The sequence below is a fragment of the Mirounga leonina genome, unplaced genomic scaffold, assembly GCF_011800145.1.
Source record: "Mirounga leonina isolate KUSES-001 unplaced genomic scaffold, KU_Mleo_1.0 Mir_418, whole genome shotgun sequence".
Classification (NCBI taxonomy): domain Eukaryota; kingdom Metazoa; phylum Chordata; class Mammalia; order Carnivora; family Phocidae; genus Mirounga; species Mirounga leonina.
In genome coordinates, this window is record NW_023270739.1 from 23537113 (window position 1) to 23563636 (window position 26524).

At 41.8% G+C, this 26524-nt stretch overlaps 1 protein-coding gene across 2 annotated transcripts in view; it reads right to left on the minus strand.

Annotated features, from left to right (window-relative positions):
- Positions 1 to 783: 783 nt before the first annotated feature.
- The window catches only part of MRPL42 (mitochondrial ribosomal protein L42), a 65310-nt gene continuing 39569 nt past the window's right edge, over positions 784 to 26524 (minus strand). The window contains exons 6-8 of one of the 2 annotated variants that reach the window (XR_004676120.1): positions 8105 to 8188; positions 7938 to 7987; positions 784 to 7606 (exon numbers count right to left, since the gene is read on the minus strand). Coding sequence is in view for 1 of the 2 variants with exons in the window: in XM_034987844.1 (XP_034843735.1) it covers positions 8128 to 8188 (61 nt within the window). In the remaining variant the exon portion in view is untranslated. The remainder of the gene's footprint in view (positions 7607 to 7937; positions 7988 to 8104; positions 8189 to 26524) is intronic. The other variant, XM_034987844.1, reaches the window with a different exon arrangement.

Sequence of the window (26524 nt, forward strand, 5' to 3'; positions counted from 1 at the left end):
ACAGCTATTTACTGTGTGCTCCCTAGTTCCTAGCCTGGTGCCCAGCAGAGAGAAGATGTTCCATAAATGTTTGCAGAATTGATCTGAGGTGAGGAGGTTGTACTTGAGCTGGCAGCTCCTATCTGGCAGAGAAGAGAGGGCAGGCAGGCAAACTCACAAACATCGTGGACCTACGCCAGGCTTACGTGCAGGGACACGGTGGTAAAAACACTCTCCAGCAAAGCTGCCCGAAGGCCTGAAGAAGGAGCTCCGGCTTCTCGGAACAGCTGCAGAAAGATTTCTGTGTATTCTTCATTCTTATTTCCAGGAGCCACACTCTGGACACAACCTTAGAATCCCCCTGACTGGTTTATCTCACCCTGCGCTGACTGGTGACCCGGTAACTCTCCCACTTACCCCTGAAATGATTCCACACCCCGTCTCACCTCTTCTTCTAGGGGCTTTCTCTGGTGTGCATGTTATGTGACTTTCCTGGACAGCTACTGAGGTGAGGACACACCACTGTGACTAAGAAGGGTGCCCTGGATGGGGCTGTTCACTCTGCACGGGAGTGTCTTTTGTGTCTTGTGCTTCTGGAAGTCGTAATTTGGTCTTGATGAAAGAAAGTGGCACGTCTCCACTCACTCCCGATGGAACAGGACAGGGTGACGGTGAGAATTGGATCTCCTATTTGTCCTTCTCTGAATAAATAACTCCTGGAATCCAAACCCCACTCATTTGCTGAGTGACCATAAGCAAGTTACTTAACTCTCTGAATCTCAGTGTCCTTTTTTCTAAAAGTAGGGATAATGCTCCCTCATAAGAATGTTGCGGGAGGTAAATAAGATGGTCCATGTGAAGGTGATAATACAATTTATAAATAATACAATACAATTTATTTCGTCATAAATTGCAAAGCTTGAGCCAAAAAGTCACAGCACCTGACAAATAGTAAGTGCTCAATAAATGGTTGTTGTTTTTGTCTTAGTTTTCTATAAAGGATGTTAGTCTCACCCCCTAAACCAGGACTTCATTTTAAACTTCATTTTTGGCTTTATTTTTCATTCCAGGAGCCCTCCGGATGTTCTCCCTCAGATACTCCTAGGTGTTACATTTAAATACCCATCACGTCGATTCTGCCCTAACCACATTTCCATTGCATCACTGTGATCGTTGATCTTACACAGTCGACGTGACCGGGCAGAGAAACACCCAGATACCGGATAAAACATTCTTTCTTGGTGTGTCTGTGAGGGTGTTTCCTGAAGAGATTAATATGGGTAGACTGAGTGAAGAAGATCACTCTCCTCCTCCCCCATGTGGGTGGGCATTGTCTAATCTGTTGAGGGTCCGAATAGAACAAAAAAGCAGAGGAAGGGAGAATTTGTTCTCTGCCTCAGCTGGGATGTTCATCTTCTCCCGCCCTCAGGCATCACACTCCTCATTCTCAACTCAGCCTGGGACTTAGAACCATCAAGTATCCCAACCCCCTTCCTTGGGCCTTTGGGCTTGGATTGAATTATACCACTGGCTTTCCTGGTTCTCCAGCTTATAGACAGCAGAGGGTGAGACTTCTCGGCCTCCATAATCATATCAGCATATATATATATATATATATATCTTCTACTGGTATTGTTTCTCTGGGCAACGCTGGCTAATACAATCACCTATGTCTTACTGGAATCTTCAGGCAGGAGCTTCTTGGATGATTGTTTCGAGGAATTTCCTCACCTCCTACTGACGTCAGTGGATCAGTTCGCATCTCATGGGAGCTTCCACCCACAGTTTCCTATCTTCCTTGGAATGCAACTTTGTAATCAGTGCTGTTGTGTCCTGTCCAGACCCCCTTTTCCCCAGCAGGTCTAGTCAGCCATGACTGCTGCAAGGATTAGCTGCTACAGGCTTACCGCTGTACCCTTCCCTGCACAGTTGCCCTTGACCCGTGGGAGCCACCTTGCCCAGAAATATTTGGGAGGTAATTCTACCCGGGGGGCAGCCTATAGCCAATGGCTAGCTGATACAGAGCATAAAAGCTCATCTCCCTTACCTCAAGCTGGAGCAATTTTGTGAGACTGACTGGTGTTTCCTGACTCCACTCGTGACACTGAATACATGGTTTTTCCTAACACCAACCAATTCTCCAGCACCTACTGGGTGTCCACAATTCAATTCAATCTTAATACTATCTACACCTGGAGTTCGTTAGCATGAGCTCCTAAGTTAAAGGGCTCAGTCCCACAAGACTGCCCTCATTTCAGATGCCAGTGGCAAGTGGGGCCCCCAGGTGACCAGCACTTCTGCTTAACTGACTACAAAATTCGGGTGTCCCCACGATGCCCCCCACCTGGGTTCAATTATTTACTAGAACAATTCACAGAACTTCGGAAAGTGCTCCACTTACTATTCAAGCTTATTATAGAGGATACAAATGAACAGCCAGATGAAGAGGTACATAGGGTGAGATGTGAAAGGCTCCCAAGAGCAGGAGCCTCGAGGGTTAAGGGTAGGCCACCCTTCCGGCATGTAGATGTGTTCACCACCCCATTTCTAAGGGTTTTAGGAGCGCTGTGCCAGGTATAGAACTTTTTATTGTATCACAGGCAGCAAGCATCTTTGTGAGATCCTGGCTCCAACCTAGAACACACCTGTAGCTTTCGGCCCCTCACAGGTATTCGTGTGTCTATCATGTGAACTTTGGGCGTTCCTTGGGATTTAATCCAGATCTAATTTATCTTCGCCTTCCTGTAATACCTTCACCATGCCTTACACACACACAATTGTCAGAAAATGTTGTGGAAGGACAAAATATTTCGTATTTTGAAATCACTTACATGGCGGGGCAGAACTGTGAAATTACTGGCTTGTTTTCTCTAATTCCCATTCTGCACCCACCCACCCCCCAAACTGGGCACACGAACGGCGCAATTCTCCCCCATGAAGACAAGGGCAAAAGACTTCTAGATGTGGCTGGAGAATAGGCCGGTGTGGAAGGACCCCCAGCCGTTCCACCCGGTGCCGGAGAGACACAGGGCTGCTCAGTGCCTCGAGTATTTCCGTTCTTTCCGGCTTCTCTGCCCGATCAAGTTAAATAGTCCCTAAGAGTAAATAAATGTAGCAAAGATAAAACAAATATTTTTTTCTAATCGGATTGGTTCAGTCCTTGTGTGGGTTCAGATGAGGGAGAACCAGAATGTTTTGATTAAATCAGCTGCTGCCATGAAATGATCTGCTTGTTTACTAGCGGGCTGTCTTAACTTCTTGTCATTATCTACCAGAGTGGGAATTCTTGGTATTATTGAGTGGACAGCTTTGAATAGGAAAATGACAAGGTTCCTTAACCTAATGTTCTGACTATGTTACAAAGTGTAAAAGCACTGAATCCAAGGCAATAGGCAAGTCCAATGCTGCACAATCACAGAGTAGAGAAGAAAGAGAGGCAGGCGTGTGTCCTTTGTCCCATTTACGAGTCTCTCCTGACTGTGTGTTTCTGACAACTAAGTTTTTCACTTTCCTTTCTTTTTATATATCATATGTGCATCTCCCCCATGATTTGACCTCCTGGAGGAGGAGGGGTGGTGTTGCTCTGGTGATTCCCCCAGTATGGAGACCACGGTTCTTCCCAACCGAAAAGGTCTTCATGGTCCCATGAGGAGCCACTGACTCAATGATGGTGGTTGTTTCGTTATTCATCATTCAGAGCAATGGTGACCCTGGACAACTGCGAACGGTGATGATTATAGAGAATATTTATCGGACCTGTCTGTCATTGTTCTAGGACTTTAGGCCTGTTAATTGATTAATACCTCATCACAACTCTATGAAGGAGGTAACTTTAATATCATCATTTTACACAAGAAAAAATTGGGCCTGATAACTTGCCTAAGCAGAGAAGTTCTAAGTGACAGAGCCAACTTTGACCTCCCATATTGTGGCTCTAGACCCAAGGCTTACAAATTACTACACAGACTACCTAGTAGTGTTAGCCCTAATAGCAACCAGTACTATTCGAGTGTTAATCATATGCCAGCCATGATGCTTAGTTACATGTACTAACATCAATCCTCATAAAAACTCCATCAGCTAGATAGGTATCATCCTCTTTTCACTGAGGCACAGAGAGGTTAAGTAACCTGCCTAGGGTTGCCCAGCCAGTAAGTGAAGGAGCCAGGTTTCAAGTCTGTGTAGAATGCCTTTGGAGGTAACACCCTCAGGCTTGTCTGCTCTTACTCACAGGTGCGATGAGCTTTGGCTTTGTGGAACAGGTGCAAGTTCCTATCCACAACACTTTGGAAAGTATATGCTATTCTGTCCCCCCTGGGGAAATATCCAGAGAGCCACAGAACAAGACATACTAGAGACCCAGGCTACAGTACACATCTGCTCTGGTCTCTCTGTTCGCCTGCCCGGCATTTCCCCTCATTTTGGGAAGAGCACTCTCGTTCCCTGTTGGGAATGTATTCGTTTTCTGTTGTTGCCATAATACATGACCACTAACTCGGTGCCTTAAAACGACACAAATTTATTATCTTACGGTTCTGGAGGTCACAGGTGTCCAAAACAGGTCTCACGGAACTGAAGTCAGTTCCTCCATCTTCAAACCCAGCAGCGTCCGGCCAAGTCCTTCTCTCACTACCATCTCTCTGGTTGCTCGTCTTCTGCCTCCTTCTCCCACTTACAACCCTATTGCTTGTATCGGGTTTACCTGGATCATCTCCCTAGTTGAAGGAGCTGACTGGCAACCTTAATTCCCCCGTGCCATGTAGCCTATTCATAGTTTCTCAGCGTTAGGATATAGACCCCTGGAGCGTTCTTCTACCTGTCACTGGAAACCTCCCCTTTTCATTCTTGGATCACACATTCTGGGGGAGTCCAACTCAACAACCCTGGCTCAAAGGATGGGTTTGGGACTTCACTGGAATTCTTGGAAAAGAGGGGCCCTCCCCCGCCAAATTGCTGATCATAGCTCATCTGCTCTGAAGATGGCTCAGGAGTGGGGCCTCTCCTTGAGCAGTTGGAGCCCTTTCTGTATGGGCTGTTAGATATTGTGACAATCCTCCAGGCTGCTGGGGTTGATGAGCCAGTAGCTTCAATGTTCACCTGCGCCAAAACATGGGATGAGCATTCCTAAAAATGAGGCCTCTTCCTCCTGCTGCTTCTTCAGGGAGCTACTATCTGGTACTTACGACCTCTAAAAAACCAGAGATAACTAGAATAAGATCTCTTTAATGCTATCCAGCTTAGCACTGTTTAGTACTTTGTTTAGTCCTTGCTGGCTTGATTTGAGCATTAGGACTGAACACCAATGTTCAGCATCTTAACTCCTCTCTAGCCTCTTGTCATCCTCAGCACCCCAAAAGTTTTTAAAAATGCAGTAAAATATCTGTTTGCTAGGATCCACCTGAAGGACATGTTATTTGTTGGGCTTCTGCTGTGTGAATGCTGTATAACAAATGACTCCAAAATCTCTATGGCATATCAGAAGCATTTCTTTTTCTTCCTCCCAGGTGTGTGGGACTGCTGGGACAGCTCTGTGCTGGGCTGCAGATTGGGATCAGGTCCACTCCACATTTCTCTCATTTTCCTTGGACCGGAAGATGCCCAGGTCAGTTCTCATGGTGGAGGACAGGACAAGAGGCCAAGCCAACTACAGGAGCACATTTAAAGTCTCTGTTCGTCTCATGTCTACTAGTAAATTCCACTGGCCAAAATAAGTCATGCCAAGTCCAACATCAGTGGATGGGGAAATATAGTCTGATCCCTCCGGTAGGGGGCACTATAGAGCAACGTGGCAAAGACGGGATATATTCCAAGGGGGAGGGGGAAGAGAAGAATTGGAGTAACCCAATCCTATCACCAACACCCTCCATTTTGATATTGTCCTCTTCTTTCGTGAAAAAAGAGAAAACTACATAAAAAGGTAATTTTAAGGATTTCTGCAAAATTTTTCTGAAAGCTTTTTCCAGAAGTTACCAGGATTAGTAAGATTAGTAAGTTTATGGTCCCAGATAGTGAGGATTAATGCTCAGAATGGCAACCCTTAGACCCATAGATTCTAAGATGATCCCAAATCCAATTATAATAACCACGTTCTTTCATTCATTCATTCAACAATGTTTACTGGGTGCTGTTGTAGTTCTAGGTTTTAGAGGTAAAACCGTGAACTAACCAGCCCTGCCTTCATTGTGTTTACACTGTGCCATACTTCCTGTTATCTGCCCACTGGACAGATGACATGCATGTACAGCCATTAAGGGGAAATCAGATGCAGACACACGTAACAGAGTGTGCCATCGATAATGTGGGGTGGGGATCACACGCAAATCCCAGCAGTCAGCAGCAACTCCATGCAACCCAATCTCTCCCTTTCAAGGAAACAAATCAGAATGCAAGAGGGTAAGAGCAATAATATTGGAGAGCTCATCTTAAACCCACTCTGCAGTGTAAAGATAATAAATATTTCACAACTTGGCTACTTTAGATTTTGTTCTAGTCTCTAAAGTGGTAAAAAGACAGATCCACTTTGGAAGGGTTTTCAACCATAAAGACTGAAGTCAAAGAGCAAACCGAGTTTCTGGTTAACATCTCCCAGGGGCTCTGCAAATATTGTGAGAAATGCCACTTGGTGACAGCTTCAGCTGATCCCCAGCCCCATCCTTCAAGAGAGCTCCTTCCTCTGGTACTGCTCAGAGGAGTGGAAAGATGTCAGACTGCTGATCTGCTTGAAAGATCAGAACAGGTGTAGTTCATCCTTACGCAGCAGGGATCCTGCCCCGGAAGGGAACCGGTCCCTTTTCTCATTGGCTTGCTTTACAAAAATTCATGCCCTTGGGCCCAACACCCTGACTCACCCCCACCCCAAACCAGACTCTCTGCTTCCAAGCAAGCCCAGCTGGAGTAAACATGCTAACACCACACACAGATGCCTCCCTGAGACAGAGGGCCCCAGTGGCTCTGTCAGGCTTGTTCTCCCAGGCTCCTGAGACGTAGCCTGCATCAGGATCACCTTGAGCGCTTCTTAAACACAGACTTGAGGGCTCCACCCTAGAGTTTGTGATTCATTAGGTCTTGGGCGGGTCCGCAAATTTCGCTTCTCCAGTAAGTTCCCAGATGCTGGATGCTGCTGGTCTGGGTACCAGCCTTTGAGAAGTACCGCTTTAGGGCATTGCCTCCGGTCCTGAAAAGCTGCCTGAGCAACACTGTCCTCAGAGCTGAGAATGTTCCCGAACAGACCCTAATTCTCTGGCTTCTGATCGGCCCCGCTTCAACTTTCCTCACTTCCCAATCACTCCTCAACTCCCTTTGATAGTCCTTGTGCCCCACACTCCACAGAAAGTGTTCTTGCTAAAGTTAAAAACGATACACCTGCTGCCAAATTTGATGGACAGGGGACATCACGCTTGGGCGTCTCACTAGCTGCATCACAACTCAGCACGTCCAAGTGGAACTCAGCGCCTTCCTCCCCACAGTGTTTGTCCGGTGTTTGAGCCTGCTCAGCTGCCTCTGTTCCCCTCCTTCTGATGAGTATTGCTCTTCTTTGCAGCAGCTGCCCCTCCCAGTTAGCACAGTTCAGATGTGACTTCAAGCCAATCCTCCTGACACCTTGATTTGGGACTTCTGGCCTCCAGAACTGTGAGACAATAAATTTCTGTTGTTTGAATCCCCCTCCCCCCACCCAGCTTGTGGTAATTTGTTATAGAAGCCATAGGAAACTAATATATCCTGCTTCCACTCTAACAGGGCAATAGAGGTGGGGGAACCCCGCTTAGGAGATTTGACCTAAGACAGAGTAAGTCTTAGTAAGTAAGAAATTCTAAAGCTTTCTCAGGGCAGGTCTGGTCTTGAAAAATAGTCCAGGCACCAGCCTATCCAATATGAAGATAGTCGCCATTTTGGCACAGATACTTAACCCACGGAAGTAGGACTATCTGTCTCTTACACCAGTCCTATTTATTGGGTACCTTGAAGTTGTAGAGCATTCTCTCTCCGGTTGATCAGAGACAGGCTTTCTCTGTATAATGAATTAAGAAAAATTTCTAGTTTCACTGAACATCTCCTTTCCTAGAAAGTTTAAAATTAATTTTCTTTGTAATTTCTGATAGTAAGTACTGATTGCAAATTTCCTTACCAGCATTTGTAATCCCAATGCCATCACAGAACTTCCATTGCTGTGGGAAATTGTTCTGCTACGTGGCTGTGATGACATCGGCCTCTACGAGGGGAAAAAGAAACAACAGGAAATTCAGCTGTTAACTGATAGATGAAGGAGGAACTGGTTTTCAAGTAAGTTCCCTTAACTAAGCAGCATTCTCAATTACTTGGCTTTATTCAATCTATTTATTTATTTATTTATTTATTTATTTATTTATTTATTTATTTATTTTTTAAGATTTTATTTATTTGACAGCGAGAGAGGGAACACAAGCAGCGGGAGTGGGAGAGGGAGAAGCAGGCTTCCCGCGGAGCAGGGAGCCCGATGCGGGGCTCGATCCCAGGACCCCGGGATCATGACCCGAGCCGAAGGCAGACGCTTAACGACTGAGCCACCCAGGCACCCCTCAATCTATTTATTTACATTAAATCACTTGAAGTATAATTCCCTAGTCAGAAAATCAGGGTGTATACTGCAGAAACCATCACTTTGGGGCCCTAGGTCATAGTTCATGTCAGGCATGAGCAGAGGGGCTAAGAAAGACCCAGGCACAGGGCAAGGAGATAATTTTAAGAGAGAAAGAGAGAGAGAGAAGAACGAAGAAAGAAAGAAAGAAAGAGAAGGAGGGAGGGGAGAGAGAATGAAAAGGAAAGAAGGAAGAAAAGAGTAAAGAAATACAGGTGGCTAATGAACAGCTGAATGGGGTAACTTCACTAGTTGTAGCTGTCAGGGTTCTCCAGAAAAACAAAACCAATAGGATATGTGTATATTTAGAAACTGGAACTTTATTTTAAGGAATTGGCTCATGTGGGGATAGGCAAGTCCAAAACATGCAGGGCAGGAGAGCAGGCTGGAGACCCAGGAAAAAGTTGACCAGAGTCTTTTCTCTAAAGGCCGTCAACTGATTGGATGAGGCCCACCCATATCGTGAAGGGTAGTCAGCTTAACTCAAAATCTACTGATTTAAATGTTGATCTCTAAAATATGCATTCACAGCAGCATCTAGATTGGTGTTTGACAAAAAACAAAACAAAACAAAACAAAACTGGGCACCATAGCCTAGCCAAGTTGACACATAAAATTAACCATTACATTAATAACAAAAAAGCAAATATAATTGACAATAAGCTATTTTTCACCCAGCGGGTATCCAGAGACTGAAAAGAACTGCACCTTTTGTTGAGAGATAACAAAGTATCTGTACCCCATTGCTGGAGGCACAGACACCAAAACTTTTCTGTAGGGCAGTTTGGCGGTATTGAAATGTCAAATGTGCATACCTTTTGACACCACAATTCCACTCTAAGAGAATCTTCAAACAAATATAAAGTGGTAGGTATATGCAGATGGGCCAGCAATGTTACATATAATGATAAAAAAAACTGGAAGCAGGGACGCCTGGGTGGCTCAGTTGGCTAAGCGTCTGCCTTCAGCTCAGGTCATGATTCCAGGGTCCTGGGATCAAGCCCCGCATCGGGCTCCTTGCTCAGCAAGGAGCCTGCTTCTCCCTCTGCCTGCAGCTCCCCCTGCTTGTGTGCTCTCTCTCTGACAAATGAATAAATAAAATCTTTTTTAAAAAGTAATAAAAATAAAAAACTGGAAGCAGCTTCAATGTCCACCGATTGTGAGCAGGTTAAGTAAATTATAGAACATTTATACAATGTACACCCTAGACTTTAGAAAGGGTGAAGATAGTCTATATTCCTGACATGAAATGATCGCCATAGTATGATGTTGTGTAAAAACCCAGGTTTCAGAACATCACATAGAGTTTGATTTCATTTATGTGCAAATAAGTAAATTGATATATTTCCTAGAAAAGATATTTACCAAAATCTTAATTGTGCTAATCTCTGGGTGGAGAAATTTCAGGTTATTTTTTAACATTTATTGAGGGCTTATTATGTGTCAGTACTTCACATGGATTCAATTCATTTAATAATCTGTATTATTTGCATGTTTTAAAAACAAAAGTATGTATCATTTTTCCCCCAAAACTACGAAGCAGTTTTTAAAAATATCTCTTCTGTTCTCCTACATGAGAGGGAGCCCTTGTTTCCTAAAGCCCCACAATCTTGGAACCACTGAGAGTCTGAAACTGCCCTATGCGGATCCCACCAAGTGTTATTATTGGGACTCTCCCCATTTTTGCAAAAAAAAATGGACTTTCTTTCCTTGCTGTTGGAGTGTTTTGTTGTTTTCATGGTCCTTCTCTTGTTTATTATAGATTGAGTGAGTGAGTAATGTGTTCTCTTTTAACCCTCTTTCTTACTTCTAACCCTCTCCCATAGGCAGTCCTTCTGATGTACTGAATTTGCATCCTTTGGTGTGTGCTTCCAAAGTATGCATTGTTTAATAAGCTTGTATTTTTAATTTACCCAAATGCCTAAATGGTCTGATTTTATTTCTCATTCCTGGGTCCCCCCTGCCCCCACCCCCCACATCCTTCCTCCCATCCAGCACCAATACTCTGCGCTCACTGTTTCGGCTGTTGCTGCCTCAGGGATTCCTGGAGCTGCAAGGGTGTCCTTCATCAACCCTCCATCAACCACTGACCCCCAACCCCGCGGCTGGCCGCAGCACTTACAGTTAACCCCAAAGTCAATCTTGGTTTATTTTGTTTTGGTTTGTCTTTTCATATGCACGGCCCTCTCTGCTGAGAAACTTGGTACAAGTTCCCCCATTTGCCAGCCTGGAGAGAACTGCCAAGCTAGCAATGAGTGCCCAGTCCAGAGCATTCAAGGCATCTGGATGAGGCACTATCTCTCAGCTCTCTTACCTCCAAGTTACCCCCCTGCCCTCCTAAGTCACTTTCTCTTCTCCACTGGGTTGAAACAGCCTTGCTTTCCAATTTGTGCTAATGCTTACATCTGGAGGCCTGATAGCCCCAAGACTCCTTTATGTATCTTCCAGAAGACCTAACGTGTCCTGCGTCATCTTCCAGCCTGAGAGCTCAATATTTGCAAGAGGAATAAGAATGTATATGTTGGGGTGCCTGGGTGGCTCAGTCGGTTAAGCGTTTGCCTGTGGCTTGGGTCATGATCCCAGGGTCCTGGGATCGAGTCCCCCATCGGGTTCCGTGCTCAGCGGGGAGTCTGCCTCTCCCTCTCCCGTTCCTCCTGCTTGTGCTTGCTCACTCTCTCTCTGTGTCAAATAAATAAAATCTTAAAAAAAAAAAAAAGGATGTATGTGATGAGTCCCCACTGTGACCTTTCTATAATTTCTGCCTTCTACTCATCCCTTTGGCTGCCTTTAACTTTAGTCTGATTTAATCTGCAGAAAAATGCTAGGGGTGGGGCACGGTCAGAGGAGGATTTATCTCAAAGTTAATGATGCTTGAGTTTCAAGGCCCCTAACTTGTAAAGGCCCTAGAAGGAGCCCTAATAATGTATTCACAAGGGGCACGTGTTTTTGTTAAACTTGCAGAATTAAGGTATTTTAATCACAATCAGTTAAGACCTCTGTCTTTGCTCTCTGATTTTCCTTTCTTCACAATCACCCTCCTGTCAGAGAGCTTCGGAGAGGGGCCTTGGACATTATGAGATCTAGCTAAAGGAAAAGTTGGCTTGGGGATACACATAATAGGGTTTGGTGGATATATTTAAATGTTTCTTAAGCACTGCTGGGTCTCTTTGTTACAGTATTTGTATCCTAAAATTGTATTCTTTTCTTTTTTTAAAAGATTTATTTCAGAGAGAGAGCGAGCACAAGCATGGGGGTGGGGGTGCAGAGAGAGAAGCAAACTCCCTGCTGAGCACGGAGCCCGATGTGGGGCTCGATCCCAGGACCCTGAGATGATGACCTGAGCCAAAGGCAGACGCTTAACCAACTGAGCCACCCAGGCACCCTAAAACTGTATTCTTTTCTTAAAGAGGGTTTCTAAAATTATAATGCTTTCTTCCACTTCCCAGAGCTGAGTCTTCCCACACAGTGAAGCACAGTGTGATTCGCTTCAGAGCTCACATACCCCTAGGGGTGACCTTGGATGATGGTTTTGTCCCAATCTTAGTTTTGAAACATCCCTGTTGTAGGTGGACCCCTAATTTCCACTTAACAAGTGCAGCCCTTGGCTCAGAGTATGGCTTCCAACTCACATATCTTTGTTGGTTTTCTTTCTGGGGCCTCTCCCCATCATCGCACTACACACACACACACACACACACTTTTATATCTGCTTCATTTGAATCTCCTATTTAAGTATCACAAGCTGGAGTGCAGAATGGCAATGAGCCAGTTTTTGAAGATGAACTAAAATGTACAAGGCAAACACTTTCAAGAATGCACCCTGCCAGTCTTAACCTTAGAGGGCGAGCGTAGGAAACAGGCTTATGCAGCAGGTGCTCTGTCTGGGTCTTTGGAAACGAGGCTGTTTAATGAGGTAAAAATATTTCCACCTCTTCACCTAACAAAACGGTAAAAGGATGAAACTCTTTTGAATTAGAAAAGTTCCTCAAACTAACATCTCAGCAAAATTTTTAGCACACAGAAAAGGTGCTCAAGAACTATTAAGTTAACAGAATCTCATTTTAGAGGAAAGCACCTCCAGTATTGCAAATGGACTCCATTTCCACCTACAATGTCTTGGAAGAAAGTTTTTTCCATTGGCCTACATTCAAGATCAAGTTTTTTTGTGTGCTTTCTTTTCCGTTCTTTTTTTTTTTTTTTTTAGGGGAGAGAACCGTTTTTATCTTCTTTTCTCCCTCTAAAATGCCGTTGCAGACGTGTTAACCCTACCTATAGTTTTAAAAAATGTTAACCTTCATTTCTCTGGCAGTTCATTCATGTATTGATTGAACAAATATTTATTGAGTGCCTACAATATTTCAGGCCCTATTCTAGGAGAATTTCACTAGGAGAATTTTCCTATGTTTTTAAATCTCTTTGCAAACATGATTTAATATCATAACATTTTATAATAAGCAGGGCCCAGAGTTTATTTAGCCATTCTCTTTTTGTTAAACATTTAGATCTCTAATTTCTCCCTATTGTAAGTAATGCATCAGTGATCTTCCTTGTAATAGATGCTTGTCCATATCTATGATTAATTCTACAGGACATATATCTACAAGTGGAATTACTAGATCAGAGTGTATGAACACTTAAGTTTCTTGATAAATACTCTGGCAGACTTTCCAAAGCATCTCATCACCTTTGACTTCCCCAAATCCTCTTCAACTGAAAAACCGCCCACCACTATTTAAAGACAGGAAAGCATATTCTATTCCTTCTATACAGGCTTGCTGATTCCTAAAATAATTTTATTTCCAGGTGGCAATAAAAGTAATCAGGTTGTTTCCTTGAACACCTCTAGTCCTTTCTGTACCACATTCATTTTTTAAGGATCACATTTCTGCATTCTTTTCATAAAGAAAAAAACACTTAAAGAAGAGCGAGTATCCATATACTTGTCTGTTCATTATTATCACTCCAGACAGACAAGAGGTCAACCTGGGGAGGAAATCATCCATGAGAAATACAGAATCATGCAAAGGTATGTAAGATTATAGTAATCATCTTCATTACTGTTCATATGGGGCTTTTGGGGAGGGACAATGTGTAGCTAAACACATCTCTGAATAGCCTTGTTCACAATAACAGCACAGTGGGTAAATGAGCCTTCCTAGCTCATCAGCATCTCTGCTCTGGCAAGTCAAATGGTAAAAATACCTCACAGAGGTGTTTTTCAATGTAAAAGTAAATTTCATTGCATAGCACTTTGTCCTCTAGTATTTTCTGGAATAACTTTATTCCTTCTCAAGAAAAATTTCTGCTTTCCAAGAAAACCAGTGCCACCTTGAGAATGCCCCCAGTACATGGTGCTCAAGGAGAAACACTAGGGTAAATAAACAGAACCAGGAGCAAGTCCCCTTTGGTCTAGTCAAGGTGGAATATTTGTTAACTGCATTGCCTTGTTGTCTTACTTGTATCAGAAGCCCCTTTGAGCAGGAATTTTATTTTTATAATGGTCTGCTTAGGACAAGAGCTATGAAGATTGAAATTCAAGCTTTTCTCTTTCCTGGAAGCCAGGCAGCCTAAAAGTAACTGACTGCCTGGGATTTTTCCCCCCTCTGACTGAGTCCAGGCTGCAGGAAAACTTCTGACAAGGGCAGACTTTCCTCTCTGGTTGACCAAAAGGTGTTTTACCAAAGTGGAGAACAGAATCTGTGGTGGGTGAAGAATGACCATCATTTGTTCACCTGTCAATGAGGTACTGAATGTTTAGTACATGCTAGAAACCAGGCTGGGGGGCACTGTGCGAGTAAAATGGGCAGATAACCTGCTCTCATGGAGCTTGCTCCTGAATGAGAAGCACATTAAACAAATGATCATGCCCATAAATATAAAACTGCAATCTTGGTAAGTGCCAGGGCATCAAGAATACAGACCATGAATGCCTATGATAAGGAATAACCTTAATGGGGAAGGTAGGCAGTTGTGGGAAGGAAGTGTGTTTCTGGCAGAGGGAAGAGCAGAGGGACTGAAGTTCAGAGAGTGAGAAGAAGGGGGAGCAGGCAGACTCCAGAGATGTGATCAGGGCCATGCAGGGGGTTTGGTCTTCATTATAAATGGGTCTTTAGATTATTGAAGCCCATATTTCTTGACAATTCCACTCTTATTTACCAAAGAGAAATGAAAACTTAATGTCCTCAAAAGACCTGGATATTTATAGCAGTCTTAAAATAGTCTAAAACTGGAAACAATCCAAATCAACATCAACAAAAGAATGGATAAAGAAATTGTGGCAATATTCATACTTAATGTAAAGGAATGAACACAACAACATGGAACACTCTCAAAAAACTTACATTGAGGGGGCTCCTGGGTGGCTCAATCAGTTAAGCATCTGCCTTCGCCTCAGGTCATGATCCCGGGGTCCTCGAATCGAGTCCCTGAGTCGGGCTCCCTGCTCAGTGGGGAGCCTGCTTCTCCCTCTCTCCCCTGCTTGTGCTCTCTCTCTCTCTCTCTCTCAAATAAATAAAATCTTTAAAAAAAAGATTTTACTTACATTAAGTAAAAATAATCAGACATAAAAAAGTCTACACTCTGTGATTATATTTGTACCAAATCCAAAACAAGCAAAACTAATCCACAGTGATAAAAATCAGAAAGTGGTTGCCTCTGGGTGTGGAGGCCAGGCAGGGGCCAATGACGGAAAAGGGAGCAAGGGAACTTTCTGAGGTAAAAAGAAATGAAAAAGAAATGTTTTATATCTTGTTTGGGGTGGTGATTTCACAGGCACCTTCAATTACCAAAACTCCTCAAACTGTACTGAACATCTGTGCATTGTGTTATTATATAATATATACATAATATAATAACACATATAATATATATTTGTATAATATATATCAAAGTTGGGTGTTTTTTTTTTTTAAAGTACAATACATACAATAAAGTGTTTTAAGCACAGCAATGACATGAGATTTGTAATGTGACAAGAGCCCCCTCGCTGTGGTCTGGAGAAGGATAAGAAGGGGCCAGAATACTGAACATCAATGCATATTAGCCTCTCATCAGCCTTTAAATAGGAGAATTCAGACCGCCCCTTGTTGACATCCCCCAGGAATTGTGCAAAGCAGTTGTCAATGGACCGCAAAGGGAATTCAGCTGGAGAAAAAAAAAGCTGGGAAACTGTGCTAAGAGCACTAAGGAAACCACAGACAAAGGAAATAGGTCGAACCAGATTTCTATTACATAGCATCTTTCAAGACAGGATTAAAGTAATCATGTTTGTTTTAAATATTTCAAATCTGTCAAATGCTTTCTTAGGTTTTCTTCCCCACATCTACAGTTTTTCTTCTGAGATTAAGAAATCTAGCAGGCTAGAATCAAAAATTATGTTTTATCTCCAGTTAGAATGAACAGAATTAAAATGAGATGAGAATCAGGTTGTCTCCACAAGAACATGGGCAATACTAAGCAATGGAAGAGGGTTTGGGGGCAGGAGGACTGGGTTGTAGCATCATGTGTGGAATCCTAAGGCACCAGTACAAAGTCAGAGGGTCACCTGCTTGATAAAGGTTTAAAAGAACCACAGAATCTAATAATTTCAGAGCTGGAAAGGATTCTCAGAAAGCATATCAGCCTACACATTTTACAGATGAAATGCAGAGGTAAAGGGAACAAAATTACCCAGGAATATTCATAACACTTGATTAGCACTTCACCAAGCATTTACACATTTATTGCCCCATTAAATCCTCATAAAGTGCTGGTAAATAGCAATTATTAATTTTTCTTTTCAGAAGAAACATCGGGGCTCAGCGCGTGGGGCAGAGAAAGCTAGTTCTCACCAGTGCTCACATTTCTCCTCTTGCAGGACATGCCACAAGCTCACAGTTCTCAGCTCTCTGGCAGTTGGTGGAGTGGGCTGGCAGAGAACTGAGTTTTGGCTAATGGAATGTGGCAAGAGCCCCCCTCCCCTTTCTGGGCTGACTAAAACCTAGTATACAATCCTCTCTTCCACACATTCACTCTTCTCTTTTGCCTGCCATTAGATCATTAGATGTACGGGATCCAGTAGAGGATCTGAGGCCCCAGGGGATGAGGAAACCACCGCTTGGCAGGAGCCTGGGTTCCCTGAATGACTCTGTGGAGCAGAGATGTTTTTTTCCATTCACTGACCCAAGTTAGACTGCAACAGGAGTGAGAAATAAACCTTTATAGTGTCCAGGCACTGAAGTTTTGGTGGTGGTTGTACCGGTTAGACTAACTAACATAGAAAGGCTAAGGGACTCATGCAAAATCTAGATATTAATTTAACAAAAATCTGCTGAGCACTTATTATACATGCCAGACATTGTGGCACAGTATGGCACTGTGTGTCCATCAGTGAATTTGAGAGAGATCTGGGCCATGACCTCATGGGGCTTAATCTAGTAGCTCACACAGTTATGGACAGGGCTAGGATGCAAATGAAAATCTGCTAACTCTAAATTTCTTCTATTTTCTACTTCACATCTTTCCTCCCAAATAATATGAATCAAAATGTATGACATTCCTCAAAGATTGCTTTGGGAAAAATAGAAGATTCATCCCACCATATGAATTATAGGATGGAGAAAAAGAGGTAGAGATTCTTTGTTAAACTTCTATGTCCTTCCAGACCTGAGGAGGCTCAGCCATGAAAAAATTCCCCTGTACTGGATGGCTCAGTCAGTGAAGCATCTGACTCCAACTCAGGTTATGATCTCGGCATCCTGCATCCTGGACGTCTGCATCCTGGGATGGAGCCCCACAATGAGGACCTCCATCGTCGTCGTCATAGTCATGGTTGGGCTCTGTGCTCAGCGTGGAGTCTGCCCCTCCCCTTCCCCCTGCTCGGTCTCTCTCTCTCTCTGAAATAAATAAATAAAACCTTTAAAAAAAAATTAGCCTGTACTGTAGAGCTTCAGTCAGTAGAAGAGACTGGAAAACCATTGTTTTCATTTATTTAAATTTTCAGTTATTTAAGGATTAACTTAAACCATGTATTTCAACTTACATTGTGAAAAGGCATGAGTCCATTCCCCTTTATTACTAAGTAGTAGGTGATTTTAACTCCTCCAGATCTAAAATTCTATGAGCCAATGGCTTTTTAAAAATTTTTTATTTAAACTCAATTAACATATAGTGTATTACTACTTTCATAGGTAGCATTTAGTGATTCATCAGTTGCATACAACATGCAGTGCTCATTCCTTCAAGTGCCTTCCTTAATGCCCATCACCCAATTACCCCATCCCCCCACCCACCTCCCCTCCAGCAACCCTCAGTTTGCTTCCTAGAGTTAAGAGTCTCTTATGGTTTGCCTCCCTGTTTTCATCTTACTTTATTTTTAATAAAAATATGTTAATGTTTTGCTAAAATATGTTACATTAATGTTTTGCTTCTTAAATTCCACATATGAGTGAAATTGTATGGTATTTGTCTTTTCTCTGACTGACTTATTTTGCTGAGCATAATACCCTCTAGTTCCATCTGCGGAGCCTATGACTCTTTCTGATAACTGTGGATTTCTGGTACCTCATGATCACTACTCAGAACTTTTCTCATTATAATGTATTGTTACAGGACTGGGCTGTATCCCAAGCAATTGGTTGGATTTTTTTTTAGAATACTCAGAGCCTAGTTTCTTATGCTTTACTCTCTTTTCTAGATGATTAATTTTGGCAAGTGTGTAGGACAAGCTGACATGGCCAATAGACTCTGAGTTTTCATTTGTTTCTCAGATATTGCTCAAAAAAATTCAGATATATATGTACTTATCTAATTTTTCCTCTTATCCAAGTGAATTTTACATGATCCTTATTACATCGGTTAAGAGTCATTTGTTTATAAGTAACAGAAATATTCATTCAAATGGGCTTGAGCAGAAAGTTAATTTTTGATTCAAGTAATTAGGCCTGGGTTTCTCTTTCTCCATCTTTTGGCTCCATGTCTTTTAGGTTGACTCCATTCTCATACAATCCCTTCATGTTCATGAGACGGATGCAGAAATGCCAACCTCATAAACCCTTAAGTTCATATCCCGAGGAGCGGAAAAACATACCTGCTGGTGGCATTCATAGAAATCTTGAAATGTCCTCAGACTGCACCGGTTTGGGTCATGCACCTACCTCAGGAACACATGTGCATGTTATCTTGGGCCTTTGTCATGGCTCCATTCTTGATATGGAGAATGCATTGAGACCTCACAGACTCAGAGTGGGGAAAAGGTAAATCCCTAGAAGAAAACTAGAGGCTAATTCCATTGAGGCAGGCAAATAAGAACTACGGAATGCAATGACTTAACACTGCATTAAATACATTAATGATTATAAGCATTGAACCAAAATCAGATTCTTTTTAAAGAACAAAGCCATTAACCAACTTGGATAGCTGTCCTTGAACTCAGCAAATGTCTCGGTAACACAAGGATTAAGGGTTCTACTTAGCCTTAAGGACTAGAAAAGCTGGAAGAGTAGACAGTAAAACCTGTCAAAATAACTCTTTGTTAGAGAAAGTGCAAGCTTGAGTAAACACTTGGTAGGTTATTTATAACTAAGGGGGAGAAAGATAAGAAAGTAAACATACTTTCTCTTACAAATCATTTATTTCTTGTTCCCTTAGAAATGGACAATTTAATAAAGCAACAAGATAATATACATTCAGTGCAATAATGTGATGGGGAAATATGCAAGGAAGGGAAATACAATTTAAATTGAGGTTGTTAATAAGAAAAAGATCCTTGGGAGATTAACTGTGATAGATATTCTAATATTAGGTGTAAGTAGGGAAAAAATCAGTTTGAACAACTGCTGTTTTTTTTTTTTTTTAAAGATTTTATTTATTTGACAGAGAGAGACACAGCGAGAGAGGGAACACAAGCAGGGGGAGTGGGAGAGGGAGAAGCAGACTCCCCGCTGAGCAGGAAGCCCAATGCAGGGCTCGATCCTAGGACCCTGGGATCATGACCTGAGCCGAAGGCAGACGCTTAACGACTGAGCCACCCAGGCGCCCCAACGACTGCTGTTTTTATTAGGAAAAACATAATAGCCATTTGTGGTCACTTTATTTCCTACCATTTGGGTTCAATGTTTGAGATGCTTATCAAAATGAAGTTAACTTCATCTTAAAGGATTTAAAGGATAAAGGATTGAAGACCTAAATGTGAGACCTGAAACCATAAAACTCCCAGAAGAAAACATAGGCAATAATTTCTTTGACATTAGTCATATAAACATTTTTCTAGGTTTGTCTCCTGAGACAAGGGAAACAAAAGCAAAAATAAATCATTGGGACTATACCACAGAATAAAAGGCTTTTGCACAGCAAAGGAAACCATCAACAAAACAAAAAAGCAACCTACTGAATGAGAGAAGATATTTGCAAATGACCTATCCAATAATGGGTTCATATTGAAAATATATAAAGAACTTATACAACACCAAAAAAACAAATGATCCAATTAAAAAATGGGCAGAGGACCTGAACATTTTCCCAAAGATATACAGATGACTAACAGATGCATGAAAAGATGCTTAACATCACTCATCACCAGGGAAATGCAAATCAAAACCACAATGAGATATCACTTCATACCTGTCAGAATGACTAAAATAAAAAACACAAGAAATAAAAATGTTGATAAGGATATGGAGAAAAAGGAACCCTCATGCACTTTGATGGGAATGCAAACTGGTGCAGCCACTGTAGAAAACAGTATGAAGGTTCCTCAAAAAGTTAAAAATAGAACTATCCTATGATCCAGTAGTTCTACTACTGGGTATTTACTTGAAGAAAACAAAAACACTAATTTGAAAAGATACATGCACCCCTATGTTTATTGCAGCATTATTTATAATAGCCAACATATGGAAGTAACCCAAGTATCCATTGATAGATGAAAGGATAGGGCGCCTGGGTGGCTCAGTCAGTTAAGCGACTGCCTTCAGCTCAGGTCATGATCCCAGGGTCCTGGGATCGAGTCCCGCATCAGGCTCCTTGCTCCGCGGGGAGCCTGCTTCTCCCTCTCCAACTCCCCCTGCTTGTGTTCCCTCTCTCGCTGTCTCTCTCTCTGTCAAATAAATAAATAAAATCTTTAAAAAAAAAAAAAAGCTTTAAAAAAAGAAAGGATAAAGCTGTGAGTTTTATATATATATAATGGGATATTAGCCATAAAAAATTAAAAAGCCATAAAAAAATGAGCTCTTGCCATTTGTAACAACATGGAAGGATATAAAGGGTATAATACTAAGTGAAATTAGTCAGGCAGACAAAGACAAATACCACGTACAATATGATTTCACTCGTATGTGGAATTTAAGGAACAAAACAAATTAAAAAAAGAGATAAACCAAAAAACAGACTCTTAAATACAAAGAACTGGTGGATGCCAGAGGGAAGGTGGGTAGGGAGAGGAGTGAAATAAATAAAGGGGATCAAAAGTGCACTTACCTTGATGAGCACTAAGAAATGGATAGAACTGTTGAATCACTTTATTGTACACGTGAAACCAATATAACACTGTATGTTAATATGCTTCAATTTAAAAAGGGGGGAATGAAGTTAACCTTTGACAATATAAATGAAATAAGCTTTGACAATATAAATTCAAATAAGACTTATTTGAAGTCATTGTATGAGTGAGGTCTCTCTCCTTTGGTGAAAAGTGACTGAAACCCAAGTCAAAACTAGCTTAGGCAAAAAGGAATCTGTGTTGGAAGGCTCATGGTTCTGAGATGGCAAGAGCACACCTGGGCCTCAGACAAGGGATCAGAGATTCAAATGCCACCTGGAGTCTTCTTTCATCTCTCATCTCTGTTTCTCTTGTACTGGCTTCTTCCTAAAAACCAATGCCACAAACACATCGATGCTTCATCTCTCTGTCTTAGAGAGGGAGTAAGCCTCTTTCCCAGCATCAGTTTTTCAAGTCCCAAGGAAGGACTCTCACTGGCCTGGTTTAGGTCATCTGCTCACTGAAGACCAAAACACAGTATTTTTGATCAGCCCTACTTGATGTGGTTACTCATCTTTAGTCCAATAAACTTTAGTCAGGAGTTTGGACTCCCTACCGATGTTTGTAGGAGAGAAATGGACATTTTCTAGAAGAAAGAGGGTTGGAATACTTGGTCAACAAAATCAGAGATATTTACAGCAGACACCCAATTCTTTTCTTAATGATAAAGAATATTAAAGTCAATAAACATAATTATCATTTTAGTAAGTAGAGACTTAACAATTCCAACACTAAAGCCCACATGCCAGGATAAAATGCTTGACACAGGAGATAACCCAAATATTTCACAAGTGGCTTCAGTCTTTGCTTTGGTGCCCAGCCTTTGCAGATGGCCTCACTTAATGCATATTTAAAGACAGAGCTTCACCCAGATTCCTAAAATGAATCCTAACCTTTGGAGTTCTATGTGCCACTCTGGGACTCAAGGTCACAGCATCCTTATCTTGCTTCTGACCTTAAGCTTCAGGTCTGATAATTAGACCTCTACTTTGCTTATCTTCACTTATGCCAAGTTTCTCCTTCTCTCTGACCTTCCATTCCCTCAAGTGATCACCATATAGCCATAGGCCTTCACAGGCAAGCTTCTTTAAAGGAATAGTACCCCCAGATCATGGTTTCTAAATATCATTTTCCATTCAAAGGAAACAGGAGTCCTTAGACAAATGGCTGATGCTAGGGCTAGGGCAGGGAAGAATAAGAGGAGCCTAAAACATCTTACTATGCAAGAAAGTAGAGGTAGTCAAAAAATGATGGGACATGTCAAATGGCTTGAAGGTCTCCTTATATCACTTGACTTCTTAGGGGCATATAAAACTACTAATATTCTCCTTCTTGAAACTTTTTCCTTCTCTAACTTCTGGTCTTTTTCTACTTCTGATTCTCTTCTCTTCTTTTTTCAATGGCAGCTTCTTCTAAGAGTCTTTTCTGGGTATCTCACTTTCTGCTCACCTCATAAATACAGGTGTTCCTTGGGGTCCTGTCCTCAGCCCTTTTCTCTTCTCATTCTATTCCCTCCCTGATGATCTTAGTTAACCCCACAGCTTCAATTATTATATAAATAATGGCTCTCAAATATATATATATATATATTTTTAAGATTTTATTTATTTATTTGAGAGAGAGAGAATGAGAGACAGAGAGCACGAGAGGGAAGAGGGTCAGAGGGAGAAGCAGACCCCTGCTGAGCAGGGAGCCCGATGCGGGACTCGATTCCGGGACTCCAGGATCATGACCTGAGCCGAAGGCAGTCACTTAACCAACTGAGCCACCCAGGCGCCCTCAAATATATATTTCTGAGTATACTTATGTATGGGTAGAGATAAGAGATAGATACACTCAGCACAGACATCTCTCTTAAGCCCCAGAGCCATATAGCCAACCAAAAGCCTCCTGGATAGCTCCACGAAGTTTAAACCACTAATATCTCAAAGAAAACCTGTTAAAAATTGAAAACATTACCTTCCTCTCATCTAGTATTCTTTATTTCTATTACTAGTACTACTAACACCTGATTGTCCAAGCAAGAAACTCTGGGATTATTCTTAATGTCTTTCAGTCAGAGACAACCAGGAACACATCTCTAGTTGGAGGTGAGTTTATAACTCACTTCAGGAAGAATGCACAGCATAGGGAACCATGGAACTCAGTACAAGAGCATTATAAAGAACCCATATAGGATTTGCTATTTGCGTGAGAGATTTGAGAGAGGGTCTAAGGAAGCAGAGGCCTGTTCTAGATTGGATGCTGTCAGAAAGAGGGGGAATTTTATGATTGAGATCTCAACACATCTTACATGCAGGATGCACCATCCAGAGCAAGGATAATGCTATAATTGGTAAGAAGTAGCTGTTGCTCATTTCAACCGAAAGAAGGGGGTGTGTGGAATTTGGTGGATGGCACAGTGACCGCTTTTGTTTGTGCTTAGACAAAATTATGGAATGAACCTGTTTTGTCTCATGTTACTATGGCCTCAGAATAATCTTATGCCCAACAGGAAATAACATGGCCTACCTGTAAATGCCAAGCCAGCTTCTGAATGTAGGAGCTGTCATTTCCCCCTTCCTCATTCATTACATTCATTACTAATATTCCCATATAAATTAGTTACCAAGTCCTATTAATTTTCTCACATATCTCTGGGCTCTGTCCTCTTCTCTCCATCTTCTTTGCTTCCTCTCTAACCCAGGTCATTGTCATTTGTCATCTGAATGACTACATCAGTCGCTGAACAGTTCACCCAACATTTCATCTCCCTCCTATTCCAGTCCATCAGCTCCCCTCCATCCTTTACCCACCATGATGTGGGTAAATACAGCACCCCTGCTTAAACTCTCCTTTGGTTACATTACCAGCTGTGTTGCTAATATTTAAGTGGTAAAATTAAAAATCAGTAAGGTTAGCAATGAAAATTAATTTTTTTCTTTTCTCCCTAAAATGAATCAAAAAAGATGGATGGGTGTATTTACATAAGGAATCAACTGAATATGGAGACTATTTTGATATTCTGATTCCCTATTAAGAAATTATGACTCGGGCGCCTGGGTGGCTCAGTTGGTTAAGCGACTGCCTTCGGCTCAGGTCATGATCCTGGAGTCCCGGGATCGAGTCCCGCATCGGGCTCCCTGCTCGTCAGGGAGTCTGCTTCTCCCTCTCCCACTCCCCGTTTGTGTTCCCTCTCTCGCTGTGTCTTTCTCTGTCAAAAAAATAAATAAAATCTTAAAAAAAAAAAAAAAATTATGACTCAATGTGAATCAACAGAGTGACAGGACTGCTAAAAAACTTACTGCATTATTGGCACCATTAGCAGAAGTGTATTTATTGTCCAGAACAAGAAATTTATGTGCAATTCAGTTCTGGGTAATACATTTTAAGAAAGACATTATTAAAAGAATATGTCCAGGGGCGCCTGGGTGGCTCAGTCGTTAAGCGTCTAACTTCGGCTCGGGTCATGATCCTGGGGTCCCGGGATCGAGTCCCACATCGGGTTCCCTGCTCGGCGGGAGGCCTGCTTCTCCCTCTCCCACTTCCCCTGCTTGTGTTCCTGCTCTCGCTGTCTCTCTCTGTCAAATAAATAAAATCTTTAAAAAAAAAAAAAGAATATGTCCAGAAGAGGGCAACCAGGACAAGGAGGTTCTGGAAACCATGTCATATCCAATTAGAACAAGTGAGGCTTACAGAAAAATAACGGGGGATATGACAAGTGTTTGCAAATATCCAAAGAGCTGTCATATGCAGAAGGGAGTAGATTTATTTTGTACAGTTCCAGAAGTAGGATCAAGTCTGAAGACTACGAATCAGAGGAAGATTGATTTCTATTCAATCTAAGAAAACATCTTCTAATAATCAGAACAGTCCAATAATGAGTTGGCTTCCTGGAAAGGTAATGAACTCCTAGTTACTAGAAGAGTTCAAGCCAAGCCAAAGCTGAATAATGGTCTGGAAAGTATATGGTAAAACAGGAGTTGTCAAATCTTCTGTTGAAGGGGATAGTTCTATAATCTGGTGTGGTGTGATACTCTTATAAATTACAAAAACAAAAACAAAAACAAAAACAAACAAACCCTAAATTAGTAGAAATGAAAAAAGTTAAAAGTACACGCTTATATTTTTTACTATCTGATTCAATGAACATTAAATTTCAGCAACTAGAATTTGAACAAACATAAAAGGGAAAAAGTGATAAAACTTGCTCACTGAAAATGCGCATTTAAGATTAGAGAATTTCTAGAATTTCTAGAACTGAAGAAAATTATGAGTGTATTGTAATTCTCTAGACTAGACCATTACGTACACACTTTGAATAAATATCTTGCGTATTAATATTTTTAAGTTTTTAACATGACAGATTAGCTAGTTTCTTATTAAAATATCTAATCCAGGGCGCCTGCATGGCTCAGTTGTTAAGCATCTGCTTTCGGCTCAGGTCATGATCCCAGGGTCCTGGGATTGAGCCCCCCCTGCTCTGCAGGAAGCCTGCTTTTTCCTCTTCTACCCCCCCCCACCCCGCCCCTGCTTGTGTTCCCTCCCTTGCTGTGTCTCTCTCTGTCAAATAAATAAATAAAATCTTAAAAAAATAATAATAAAATATCTAATCCAGGTTGGACTGACAATACTACTTTCAGGGAATGATGCATATCTAAACTGCTTCTGTGTGTTGCTTTAATATTATTCATAAGAAATAACTATATTTACAAAGGGATGATGATGATGAAAATGGAAAAAAGAGATTTTAAAATAATTTCCACATGCTCGGACTATTCATTTTTAACTTTGTCCAAAATGAAGCGAGTGATGCTGTATTTTCAAAATTCATTTTCAATTCTTCACTAGTTGCCAGTTTATAATTAAATTTAAATCATTTTTTTATGAAATAAATGGATTCCAGATCCATGAATTGGCTGTATCTGGACATTCTTTTAGTGGAAAATAAAATTCAAAGCATCCTATCAAATTCATAATGGTTTGATAACTTTTTTGCAGATGTGCAACATCAAGATAATCACCTTCACTGGGAATTGTTGTTAAATTATGGAACATGTAAGTCTATAGAAACCCTATTCTTTCAAGCTTCTACCTTTTGTTGTGCCCTTCAATTTGATCTGCCATTGAAAAACATGTTGCGGGGCGCCTGGGTGGCTCAGTTGTTGAGCGTCTGCCTTCGGCTCAGGTCATGATCCCAGGGTCCTGGGATTGAGCCCCACATCGGGCTCCCTGCTCCGCGGGAAGCCTGCTTCTCCCTCCCACTCCCCCTGCTTGTATTCCCTCTCTCGCTGTGTCTCTGTCAAATAAATAAATAAAATCTTAAAAAAAAAATTAATAAAACAACCTGAATGTTTAAAGAAGACATTGGTTGGTTCTGCCATGAGGTGATCTTGGGCAAATTTACTGAATCTCTGTTCCCCTCTCTGTAAAATCAA